This window comes from Epinephelus fuscoguttatus, linkage group LG17 (genome assembly GCF_011397635.1).
Source record: "Epinephelus fuscoguttatus linkage group LG17, E.fuscoguttatus.final_Chr_v1".
Lineage (NCBI taxonomy): Eukaryota > Metazoa > Chordata > Actinopteri > Perciformes > Serranidae > Epinephelus > Epinephelus fuscoguttatus.
Window position 1 is genome coordinate 5046094 of NC_064768.1, and position 12948 is coordinate 5059041.

Genomic DNA, 12948 nt, shown 5'->3' on the forward strand with positions numbered 1-12948 from the left:
GGGCCCCTGCACCTGACTCACAAGGTCCCACCAGACAGGGAGCTCAGAGAACCATGTCATGTGGGGCCAGTTCGGAGCCACCAGGATCAGCTGCACTTCCTCCTTCCAAACTCTCTGTAGCAGATATGGGAGAGTCCACCTCTCCAGGGATGCACCCACAGAGAGCACCTGGCAATGCAGTACTGGACCAAGCATACTCCCCCTCAAGATGTTGGCTTGGTCCTGCCACCACCTGAGGTCCACATAAAGCTGCATGGTGATGACACTGCTGCAGCTGTCTCTGTGGATAGAGCCCCAGGCTGAAGAGATGCCTCTGGACTGGGTGCATGTGTAGAAGAGCCGATGGCACCACTTGTACCAAGGCTGCCATAAGACCCAAGAGGCAGAGACACAGTTGCCACGTGGCCTTGGCACCCAGCCGAAAATGAGAGAGGCAGTTCCTGATTGAAACCTGCCTCTCCTGTGACAGCATCACCAACCCAGCTCTGGCATCCAGTCACATGCCTAGAAACTGGGTGGCCTGTGCAGGCTGGAGATTGCACTTTTTCTCGTTGATGCACAGCCCCAGACCCTGAAAGTGATCCAACAACGCAGACACATGATGGCGGCATTGCTCCTCTGTCAGTCCACATATTAGCCAGTCGTCATATAGTTCAGTATCCTGAGACCCAGCTGCGACAGAGGCCCCAAGACTGCATCCATGCACCTGGTGAAGGTGCGGGGTGCCAGTGAGATGCCGCTGAGAAACCTCTTGTGCCCCTCCCAGATTGGAATTTGAAAATAGGAACTGTAAACAATACCCCTGGGTCATTGTTGAAACAACCCAGGTGTCTGCCCCCAGAGCCCGAGGGCAAGGGAAGGCTGGGGTGATGTCACATCAGGACTGAGGCATGGGCTTGGGTAGCCCCTGGCCACTGCCACGTTCTCTGCCCCTTTTAGACTTGCTGCGCTGTACTGCGTCCAGCCAGCCCCACAGATCTTCCTGCCCCCAAGCAGGCTGAGGTTGCTTGGGCTAACTGTCTTTAATTAGTTTCCCTGAGCCAACAGATGTGAGTGTGGCCACAATATGAATTATTTTCTTTGACACCGGACAGCGGAGGTAAGTGGACAAAATGCTAAACTCCTCTCTCTTTACTTTCTGCTCTCATGTCGACTCCGACAGGTGGAAATCAATGAATCAGTGGGTGCATGTGCAAGGTGGGGCTTTTATAACCTGGCGTATGCCGGCCACGTAAAGTGGTGTGTGAAGATTATTAATTTTGTACGTCGATTACCCCAGATGGGGATAATTCCCGCAGTTATAACTACTGGATGGGGAGATAATCTCAATGCGATAGAAAACACATTTTATCAAATCAGATGAAATCAAATTTTAATAATATAGCACATTTCATACAGAGTAACCTCAATGCGCTTTTACATACAACGTGAATAAAAACAAATCAAGTCTTGACAGTAATTCATCCCTAGCCCACCCACTCGCAAAGACATACCCAATCACAAATAGAAGAAACAGAGAGAGAGAGAGAGAGAGAGAGAGAGACTAGCTATTCATAAGCCTGGGATAACAGGTAGGTCTTAAGCTTGACTTTAAAGAATGACACAGTTGCAGAGAATCTTTGATCATCAGGCAGTTTGTTCCAGAGAGTGGGACCATAATGACTGAATGCACCTTCAACAAATTTATTTTGGATCATGGGCACAGTTAGGAGATCAGTGTCTGATGATCTGTATTCTGTATTTTATTGGAAGCCATTGAAGTATGGGAGTAATATGTTCTGTTTTTCTTGCCCCAGTCAGTATTTTGGCTGCAGCATTTTGAATAAGTTGGAGCCATCCTACAGTATTTTTAGGGAGTCCGGCAAGAAGGACATTACAGTTATCTAGTCTGGAGGAGATGAAGGCATGAACCAGTTTTTCAGCTTCTAACTGAGACAGCATTGATCTAACTATTGAAAGTATTTTCAAATAATACTTGTGATACTCGTGACATGGCTTGTAAAGTTGAGTTCTGGATCCATGACAACACCTAGATTTCTGACCTGCTCATTAGGTTTAAGAGACAGTGAAATCAGTTTAGAACTGATCTCTTCCCTCAGATGTTTGGCGCCCACCAGAAGAATCTCAGGTTTGTCTTTGTTTAATTGTAGAAAGTTTTTGGTCATCCAGATGTTAACGTCATTGATGCAGATAACCAGGTCATTTATGGGGCTGAGGTTATAATGAGAAAGCAAAATATATAATTGTGTATCATCTATAAGATACATTGTATTTGTGTATGATGGAACCGAGTGGCAGCATATAAAGGTTAAACAGTAAAGGACCCAGGACTGAGCCTTGTGGGACCTCACAGCAGATATCAAAGTTGCCAGATTTGTGATTGCCAAGGGAGACAGAGAATGTCCTGCCGCTTAAGTAGGAGGAGAGCCAGGTCAATCAAATCAAATCAAACTTTATTTGTATAACACTTTTCATACATTAAAAATGCAGCACAAAGTGCTTCACAGAATAAAAACATACAACAAAAATATTACATACATATTGAAAACCTGCCCCTCCCACCCCCACATATAAACACACACACAGACACACACGTGCACACACACACACACACACACACACACACACACACAAACACAGTCAATATGGTCAATATAGTAACATGGCTGGGCACTGAGGAACCAGGTGAGGAAAGAACCACCTATGGGGAGATCATCCACACTGAGAGGTGTCACAGCCTACGGCCACAGGGAGCGCCACCACAGAGACCACCCCGACCCAGACAGACCGGGGTAGACTCTACACATGGTGCAGAGCCCCCCAGTCCTCCGGACCTGAGGGATCTCCAGGACGACGTCCCCGCGGGCAGACCGGACACACCTCTCAGTGTGGAGGGCCCCCCATGAGGAAACACTGGAGCTAAAAACTAGAAGACTAAAAGGCAATATGATAAGATAAAACAAGTATGAGATAAAATAATGATAATAAATGAAGATTTAGAAATTTAATAATAATAAAATGCGTAAAGATTTAAAAATAAATGATTTAAACGCATTAGAAATTAAAATAACATATAAGAATTAAAAGAGTAAAAGAAATCAGTTAAAAGCCAAATTAAAAAGGTGAAAAAGCCTCCTTTTAAAAACATCAACAGTCTCTGCAGTCCTGATGCTGTCCAGCAGGCAATCCCATAAGTGAGGGCCATAATGGCTGAATGCAGCCTCCCCATGGGTGTTTGTTCTAACTTTTGGAACAGTTAAAAGGCCGGTGCCGGAGGACCTCAGGATCCGTGAAGGTTGATATGATAAAAGCAGGTCAAATAAATAATATGGCCCAAGACCGTTAAGACATTTAAAAACTAATAAAAGAACCTTAAAATCAATCCTGAAACACACAGGGAGCCAATGCAGTGATCTTAAAACCTGTGTAATGTGCGCCTGCCCTCTGGTCCTCGTCAGCACTCGTGCAGCTGAGTTTTGGAGTAGCTCCAGATTAGAGATGGTCTTTTTGGGGCATTACAATAATTTAAATGACAAGAGATAAAAGCATGCATCAGCACCTCCGTGTTAGCCAGAGAGAGAAACGGGCAGACTCTGGTTATATTCTTAAGATGATAAAAATCTGTCTTTGTTACATTTTTTATGCGTGAAATAAAACTAAGCTCAGAGTCAAAAATGATGCCCAGGTTCTTTACACATTGTGAAGGTTTAAAAAGGGTATCAATTGGCCCTGTGTCATCAGGAGACATGGCCATGTACAGCTGTGTGTCATCTGCGTAGCTGTGGAAGCTGATGCCGTGCCTCCTGATGACATCCCCAAGGGAAAGGCTGTATAGATTAAAAAGAAGTGGACCTAAAATTGACCCTTGGGGCACCCCACACCTAATTTCATGCCTTCTGGAGGAACATGTATCCATACTTACAAAGAAATAACGATCTGTGAGATAAGAGCTGAACCAGTTAAAAGATAGGCCGACTGAATTTTCTAGTCTATTTAGTAAAATGGTGTGATCAACGGAGTCAAAGGCCTCATTTGCCAGGATGGAGAGTTTATTTGCTGCTCTGTTAACATTTAAATAATTGATTACTTTGAGTGCTGTTTCAGTGCTGTGGTTGGTTCCAAAGCCAGATTGATACACATCATACAGATAATGGAGTGAGAGGTAGCTCTGTAATTGCTTGTAGGTGACCTTTTCAACTATTTTGCTAAGAAAAGGGATATTGGAGATTGGTCTGTAATTGCTAATTATGGATGGGCCTAAGTTATTCATTTTCAAAAATGGTGTGATGACAGCACTCTTGAGAGAAGAGGGGAAGATTCCAGATTGTAAAGAGCTGTTAACAATATTGAGTACATCTGATGACAGGCAATTGAATGCACTTTTGAAAAAAATTGTGGGAACTGGGTCCAAGGAGCTGGTGGAGGAGATTAGTTGCTGCATCACCTCTTGTAGATCACTGGGGGTAATAAGGGAGAAATTATGTATTGTGCTGACAGGAGTATGATAATGTATGGGCGGAGACGGGTCAGATTCATCAGTGTGTGAAATTGTTAGATTTTTTCTAATATCAGAAACTTTGGCTCGAAAGAAGGCAGTGAATTCATGGCATTTAACTGAGATGAGAAGTTCGGCAGGCATGGTTCTTGTTGGGTTAAGCAATTTGTCAATGGTGGAGAATAAAACTGTATAAAACAGAAAAAGGTGCCAGTTTTCCGTAGAGCTGCAGACGGACAAACACAACACCGACCCATGTACAGTCAGTCAAAATGCAGTCATCAGAGAGCATACTGTTGAAAATTTTATATCCAAAGTATTCATCCATTTTTGTTGTTTTGATTCCAGGCAGAGTGTCGACCCTGACGGACTCAGAGATGGAATATTTCAAGAAGCAGGCAAACTGCCTCGGCTTCTCCAGAGAGCCAGACTTCCTCTATGACCACAAGAACGGTGCTTCACCTAAACCTGTCTGCTTTAACAATAAAATCAAGATGTGTGATGTAAGACAGAACTGATTTTTTTTTTCTCTGCAGGTTTCTGTGCTGAAGGCGAAGGCATTAAGAAGAAATTTGACTAAATTTAAGGCAACTGTCCTGAATATTTCAAATTGAAACTGAGGAAGTAAAGAGACTTAAACATCAAACATGTGGTCCTTGTTTTTTATTTAGAATCTAATAAAATTGTGTAACACCATGGTGTTCAGACTGTGAGACGCCTCCCTAGAGAGATGGGGTCTGTTGAAAAGGTAGAGAGCAAGGCCGTAGCTACCATTGAGGACACCGAGGTCATGTCCTCAGTATTTCTTTTTTTTTTTATGGTTTCACTTTCCAATTTTTAAGAGTTGACTTTTTTTTTTTCAGAACGCAAGGAAAACAAATAAAGTGGACTGCATTATCATTTGTTGCTACATTAACGTGGTGTCATATGACAAAGCCTGACTCTGTCTGACTCTCTCTGAGGCTCAGTCAGGACAACCAAAGTGAGAAACGGAGACAGACTTCTCAGTGTTTACTCTCTTAACTCGCCGGCTTCATCGCCTACAAAATATCTAACTACTAATTTACATTTGTCAACAATTAAATAAATTTACTGTCTAGGCCTATACACTAAAAGTAAGACCCAAACATATCCCTACTTAACATTTCTATGGTTCATTGGTTTGTGGGTGGGAATAGGCTAATAGAGATGGGGATAGCTCCAATGGACCTGGTGATAAGCAACTGATAGAGCAGTGCAGGAACGTAAAGCCAAGGGAGCCAATGCCCCCCACCCACACATACGCACACCCACACACGCCATAGCCTGAATGTGCCCAGCAGCCCAGTGTCAGTGGCACAAAATGTGTCGGAGCAAAGACTTGGTCAGGTTTACTGTTCGTCTCTGGTAAAAGGTTTAAACAACCTACATTATCATTTGGAGCAGCAGGAAAGCCAACAGAAAGGCAGGAAAAGAAGAGGGAAGGAGAGAATAATATGAAAAAAGAGGATATAATATGAGAATGAGGGAAACGTGTCAAAAGGTACAACAGGTGCAATAGGCTAGACACGCTAGGCTAGGTTAGCTTGCTAACCAGCACTGAAAACGTAACGGAATTAATGAAAGGAGAATCAGCTAGTGGTGGATTACTGCTCTTTGAAACAAGGAAACTGTCCACAACTATTCACAGACTCATTCTATATAACTTTAAAGCTTATTTAAACATTGCTGGCTACATTTGTAAATGTGAACTAGCATACGACACATAGCGTTGCCCAGATGTTCTTCACGTAAGTAAGTCTAGAAAACTTACAGTGGCATCTAGTGGTGTAACATAAACATAGCAACAACAGAATCACATCACAGAAACTGTCATGAAACAAGTCAGTTGTTTCATTATTATGTTGCTATCAAGGTTATTATACTTTTAAAAAATGTCATTAGTTTTTATTTTTATTTAGTTCTGCAGTTTGCTTTTTTAATTTCAGTTTAGTTTTAGTTAGTTCAACAAGAGATGAAGCAATTTTTATTTCATCTTATGGCCCTTAGTACGGAAGCCCTAAGCGGACGTGTTTTTTTTTTTTTTTTTACAAGCCGTTTTCTCGATATAACGAGATATTATCTCGTTATAATAAGATATTATCTCGTTATCTCGAGAAAACGAACTTTGTTTTGCTGAGATATTATCTCTTTATCTTGAGAAAACGAACTTTGTTTTGCTGAGATATTATCTCGTTATCTCGAGAAAACGAACTTTGTTTTTTGGTTTGTTTTTTTAAACTTTATTGAATGAACGTCAGAAGAAGAAGTGGCGGGTGGATGACGTGACAGCAGGTGCTGTGCGGTCTTCAGCGCGGACAAATGCGCAAGGTAAGATGATTATTACAGGAACACATCACCCCAAATTCATCAGTAATCATAACTACATTATTATACTGTTGCTCCGGTGCTTTTTGGTACGTGCAGACGAACTGTCTAACTGGCTAAGTTGTGCAGGGCTGTCGGTCCACCCTCAAAACGGTGAAGCGGTGGAAAATTCACAAAACTGTGCATGGAATAGATGGCAGAGATGTGTCTCGACTCTGTCACGTAGCCTCGTTTTAACCAGTGGCAGTTTTAGGCACAGATGAAGCGGCCAGCCGCAGCCGCAGCTGCCCGGGGCGGCATTAAGCTAGGAAAAGTTGGTCGGATGTTTGATATCCACTAAGCGTTGTACTGACTGCCCGTCCCAGGCAGACCTCCAGCGGCTCTTTGTCTCTCCCCACAGACGGGAGCTCCACATCTCCTCCGACTGCCTCCACACCCCCACTTTCACAGATTCGCGAGCGGTGGCGGCTCGGCCGCAGGGAAGGCGAGCACCGCCTCCCGCTAGTCCGGTAGTGGCAAATGCCTTGGTTTGAGGCAATAGCCATGGTAAATGCCGTCGCTAGTGTTTTTTCCCCTATACATTTAGAGATGTAATGTGATTGGGCTAATTAATTAATGATTAATGCTGTCACACGCACGCGTGCACGCACACAGACACACATACACAAATGTTTATAATAGCCCTCAAGACCCTTAGAAGCTGGGAAGGCTTTTCCCTCTTTTTCTAAAGAAAATGGACTATGAGAAGTTCTGCACAGCACTTATGGATGAGAGAAATTACAAAGTTTTTGCCAGATTTGAGGAGTAAGACTGATTAATCACTGTGGACCCATGCAGCGGTCTTAACAAAATCTTGCTGTGAAGATAAATTTAAGTGCAAAGCTTCACAGTAAACTGGGTTTGAAATTATTTATACATTGAATATTTTATTATTTGGGTTTAAAGAGAGAACATGCAACATTGTGTGTGGCCTGTAATAAAGGTTACATAAAGGTTAATAAAAAACCACCACCACCATGCCTTGCTCCTTCAGATCATCGATAAAATATGAAATGTGCATTTCTTCAGATTGATGGTTGATGGATGGATGGAGACAGATAGATAGATAGATAGATAGACTTGATAAAGGAATAGCTGATGTCGGTTTTGGTGATGGTCACAGCCACAGGTGCTTTGTACAGCTATTTCAGAAACAGAGAAACAATCACACTGGTTAAATTATATTTACTTGGCCCTAGTACAATAGGCTGAAGCCACGAAAAGGGAAAGAGATAAACAAGAATATGGCTCCTTCTTCAGAGTGAGAAGCAAATAACATAACGTTTCATCAATTGTTCATTTTTTACCCTGATAGTGCTTAGTGTATTCTGTGTCGTATTTACATCATGCTAGTGGTTCAGAACAATGTGTGTCAATTGTCAACTTAAAGCAGATGTGGCTATTAAATATACTGGTATATTAGTTAAACTATGACAACCCTTTTGTTTTTCCAGTTAATGAAGAGCCAGCATTTTAAAGGTGACAGCTTTTTACAGCTGCTAAGAAGTATGATTTATAACTTGGTTTTTGAAAATCTACAGATGGACCACTTCACAATGTGGATTTGGAACAGAGTTCCAGCAGCACAGATTTCTTTGCAAATCCTGAAAATGTGGTGGAGGAAGAAGTCATTGTAATCCGCAAAGCACAGTGTCTCATGGACATGATTGAAGCATTTTCAAACGAAAACATTCTTGATGCAAATATTTCAATCAGGCGTGTCCTTGAACGTGGAGAAGTTGAGGCTGGAGTTGGGAGTGGGATCATCAGGGACTGTCTAACCGATTTCTGGGATATTTTCTACACTACAAAGACCAGTGGAACCAGCTACAAGATCCCAAATTTGCACCACAAATTCAAAGAAAGAGAGTGGACAGCCGTTGCTCGCATATTGGCCTTTGGATGGCGGCGTTTTCAGTTCTTACCAGTCCAACTTGCCCCTCCATTCCTTTCAGAGGCTCTGTCACTCACCTGTTCAGACAGCAATCTACTGGAGGCTTTCTTCAACTACATCAGCACAACTGAGAAAGATGTGCTGACTGAGGCATTTGACAACTTTAAAGAGGCAGATATGGATGAACTTCTCAGCATACAGAGCAGTCACAACTGCTCTGTACTGCCATCTGAAGAAAATCTGCACAGCCTGGTGGTGGAAATAGCCCACAAAGAAATGGTACAAGAACCAGCATTTATCATAAAATGTTGGAAGCCAATTCTTGCATCTATTGGACAAACCATGAGTAACACAGGATTGAAGAAGATTCTGGATGATCTGAAACCGAAAGCAAGGAACATCACTAAATCCATCAAGTTCCCAGAATGTATGTCAGTGGAGGAACAAACCACCTCAAATCACCTCTTGAGATTTGTCAGAGAAAGAGATGAGAAGGAGCTTGGTTTGTTCCTCAGGTACTGTACAGGGTCTGACTTGTTCCTATCTAAGACAATTGAAGTTGCATTCACAGCAGAACAGCCACAGTTCACAAGAGCACCCCTGGCACACACCTGTAGTTATTCTTTGCAACTGGCAACTAACTATAAAGACTATGCAGATTTTAGAACAGAGTTCATATCTGTGTTGAGAAGTGGAGTGTGGGTGATGGATCTGGTCTAAAAAAAAAGCTGTGATGAGCAAATGTGATAACGTCAAGATCCAAGATTTTCCTGGCTACTTGTTTTACTGCCAAGCACCAATAGCCACTTGTTGTCAGTATTGTGTTGTGAAGCATAATTCAGGGTGAAGGGATCATTGTACTTTAGTCCTTCCATCATTATTGTGGCTTGTCTTTTCATGTTTTTGCATTTCAAAAACTGCTCCTCACAAAAATAATAAAGGGACTGAGGGAGATGGGGAAAGGTGCATGTTCAGTCACATCCTCTTTTCACATTTTTGTGATGACCTCACTCCAGTCGTGTGTGCCTAAAACACCTAAAACAATACCTTATGCACTTCAATTGATATAAATTTTACATCTTGTTCTTTTTCAGATCAATAGGTCTCTTATGTGCAAAGTTGTTGATTTTTTTTTATTGAGACAGCATCTCAAAGAGGTTGAATCAGGTCAATTCAACAAATTGGGCAATATATCACCAGAATGAGCAATAGGTGCTGCTAACTGTAGGCTCACTCTGTTTATACATCCATGACTATAGCATCTGTTTGCTTGTTAGCTACAGCTAGCCAGACAACCGGGGCAATGTGTTTGCAGCACTACTGCAGGAGCTTTGGACTGCTGGAAGAAAGAGGTTTCCAGACCCTGTGCTGGCTGGTATAGCATCTGCTAACTTCAGTAGATATCTCTGCAGCACAGCACAGAGATATGTTTGACATAATGTCAAAATTATTATTTTTAACATTGTTTAAATTCTACATTTTTACATCTTGCACCTTTAAAGCAACACTATGTAGGAATTGGCATTTTGTGCAATTTGGCACCCCCACAGTTTCTGAATGCAAAATCACTGGCGTTAACACAAACTCCAGTTCTGTAACAATTTGATGCATAATTCATAACAATATCTTGCATCCTATATTGTCTGGAAAACTTCTTGAAGCAAACATGTTTACTATTACACTGTGATCCTGCCCTTTCACTGAAATGATATAAGCAAAAACAAGAGATGGGGCTTCACAAGAGTGTACCATCAAAATCAGCTTGTTGTTATAACAAATACATTTTTGGATGACCAATATTTACTTGAGTTCTTTAAGTGTGTGTGTGTGTGTGTGTGTTTTGAGAAAGTAACATTCTTATTGTTGTATTTTGTTCCAGTCACGAGGTACCCCTATGCCAAGGTTTGGCATAAAACTGTTGATTTTTTTTGTGTGTGTTGTATTCTCTTGTAGCTCTTAATGACTGGCTGCTTTGAAGTTCCTATTATATTTTGTTCCAGTCACAAAGTATCTTTATGCCAAGGTTTGGCGTAACTGTTGATTTTTTTATTTTTTTTTTAATTTTGTGTGTGTTGTATTCTCTTGTAGCTCTTAATGTCTGGCTGTTTGCAAGTTCCTATTGCATTTTGTTCCAAACATTATTTGTAGTAAAGACTTTCAAACTTGAAAAACGCTTTCTCATTTTAACACTTTTTTGACTCATGTAAACTGATTTCTGCTTCTGGTTATAAGAAATTACAGTAAGACCAGACAGACAGTAGCTTTTTTTTTTGCTATACAGTCAGCACATTCACTTAGCAACAAATCACTTTTGTTTTGAAAGTAGTGTCAACTGGTTGGAGTGAGAGTAATGTGTATGAGCCCTAACATAAATATGTTTCTCGATCTTGAGTAATGTGTATGAACCCTTCAACACGAAACAATGTAATAGCTAAGAACAAAGCAAATTAAGCCATGTCTTGTCCTTAAGAATCTGTCAGTGTTTTTATGCACATTTGGATTTATTACGTTAGGCCAAAAACACAGACACAACTGAGCACAACAGGACCCAAATGCATGACCTGACAGGCACAAGTACACATCCAGTGGTGGAAAGAGTACTGAAAATCTGTACTCAAGTACAAGTATTGTTACATTGCTAAAATATTACTCAATTACAAGTAAAAGTATTGGTGTTAGAAAAATACTTAAGTAAAAGTAAAAAGTATTTGTCAAAAACTACTCAGAGTATTAGTTACTTTTAACCTATGATGTCATCATGACCTCTCCTGACTAGGGTTACAAACTTTGTGTATTTTGCTTTACCAACAGTTAAAATCCTAACAATCAATTAATCATTAATAATTGATAAGATACAAAACAAGTGTTTTTCCCTTATTTTGATTGGTTGTTTTTTGTTTGTGTGTTTTTCTCATTTTAAGTTTTTATTTCCTTATTTAAGAAATGTCTCCACCAGACAAAACAAAGTTAGATTAGGTCCAGTTACTGCCACAACTATTGATTATATTATATACTTAATTCTATACTTAATATATAATATACTTATTATCCATAAGTACATTTTTAACTGGTTAAATTGTTAATGCAAAATCAATTGAAGATCAATCACTAACATCCTGTTTTTGTTTTGTTTAGTCCTTCATCCATATATCCTGGTTTCCATTGGTCAGTTTGTGATCAGATCACCTTATTGGCTACAAAAATGCAGATAAAAGGTTTGGATATTAATTAAAATTGTACTCAGTACTCAACCGTGATTTTAAAAGTAACTAAGTAGATTACATGGATTAATGAGTACTTAAGTACAAGTACAGACTTGAAAATCTACTCATAAAAGTACAAGTACCTGAAAAAACTACTTAATTACAGTAATTTGAGTATTTGTAATTAATTACTTCAACCCCTGTACACTTCCTACTATAATACTATATAATGAAGGAATGTTGTCTGTCTGTCATTCTGTCTGTGTCAGTCCAGCTGTATCTCTGCAGTAAAATGTTCAATCCGTGTCAAACTTCACACAGGCAATGTTGATGTGTCCAGAAAGGTAGTGATGGAGCCCTTTTTGACATTTTTGAGTTTATTTTGCATGTATTTCGTGTTTTGTTTAAAGGCCAATGACAATGGGAGTTGCAGCGCTGGCTGAACCAATCACGTGCTGGAACAGAGCCGAGTACCACGGGCTTTGATGAGCCAAGTAGCACGGGCTATCGCACCTTTGATTCAACATGCTGTAGTGTAGGACATGACGCACAGGCAATGTTTATGTGTACAGAACATATGATGGTCTGTGCGCACAGCTAATTGTGCATCTAATCACCTGCTCCACCATGGGTATGGACTAGTTAAAGAATTTGTTTACAAAGTACAAGAACACATCTCTCAGGAGGAGGAGGAGAAATTAGCAGACAGTTAAATAAGTAAAGTTACAGAAACTTGACATGACAAGGAAAAACAAAATCGTGAACATCACAGATTGGAGAATTATTACATTTTTTCCCCTTCTGAATCCATCCTCATGCAGTCTAAATAGATGACTTGTTTACTTGGACTGTTGTGAGACAACGATTTGGCATGGTGATGACTAATCTGATTCTGACAAGTGTGCTCTTATCAAGGGCCTCAGCTGTCTGTACAATCTGCTTGCCTCAGCAGCATCATGGCCAGCCTCAAG

The 12948-nt window shown here is 40.8% G+C and overlaps 1 protein-coding gene across 1 annotated transcript in view; it reads left to right on the forward strand.

The window, feature by feature from the left end:
- The window catches only part of LOC125904306 (uncharacterized), a 102097-nt gene extending 96956 nt beyond the window's left edge, over window positions 1–5141 (forward strand). The window contains exons 5-6 of the mRNA XM_049601640.1: window positions 4844–4948; window positions 5032–5141. Coding sequence (XP_049457597.1) covers window positions 4844–4948; window positions 5032–5075 — 149 coding nt within the window. The 3' untranslated portion in view covers window positions 5076–5141. The remainder of the gene's footprint in view (window positions 1–4843; window positions 4949–5031) is intronic.
- Window positions 5142–12948: the final 7807 nt, after the last annotated feature.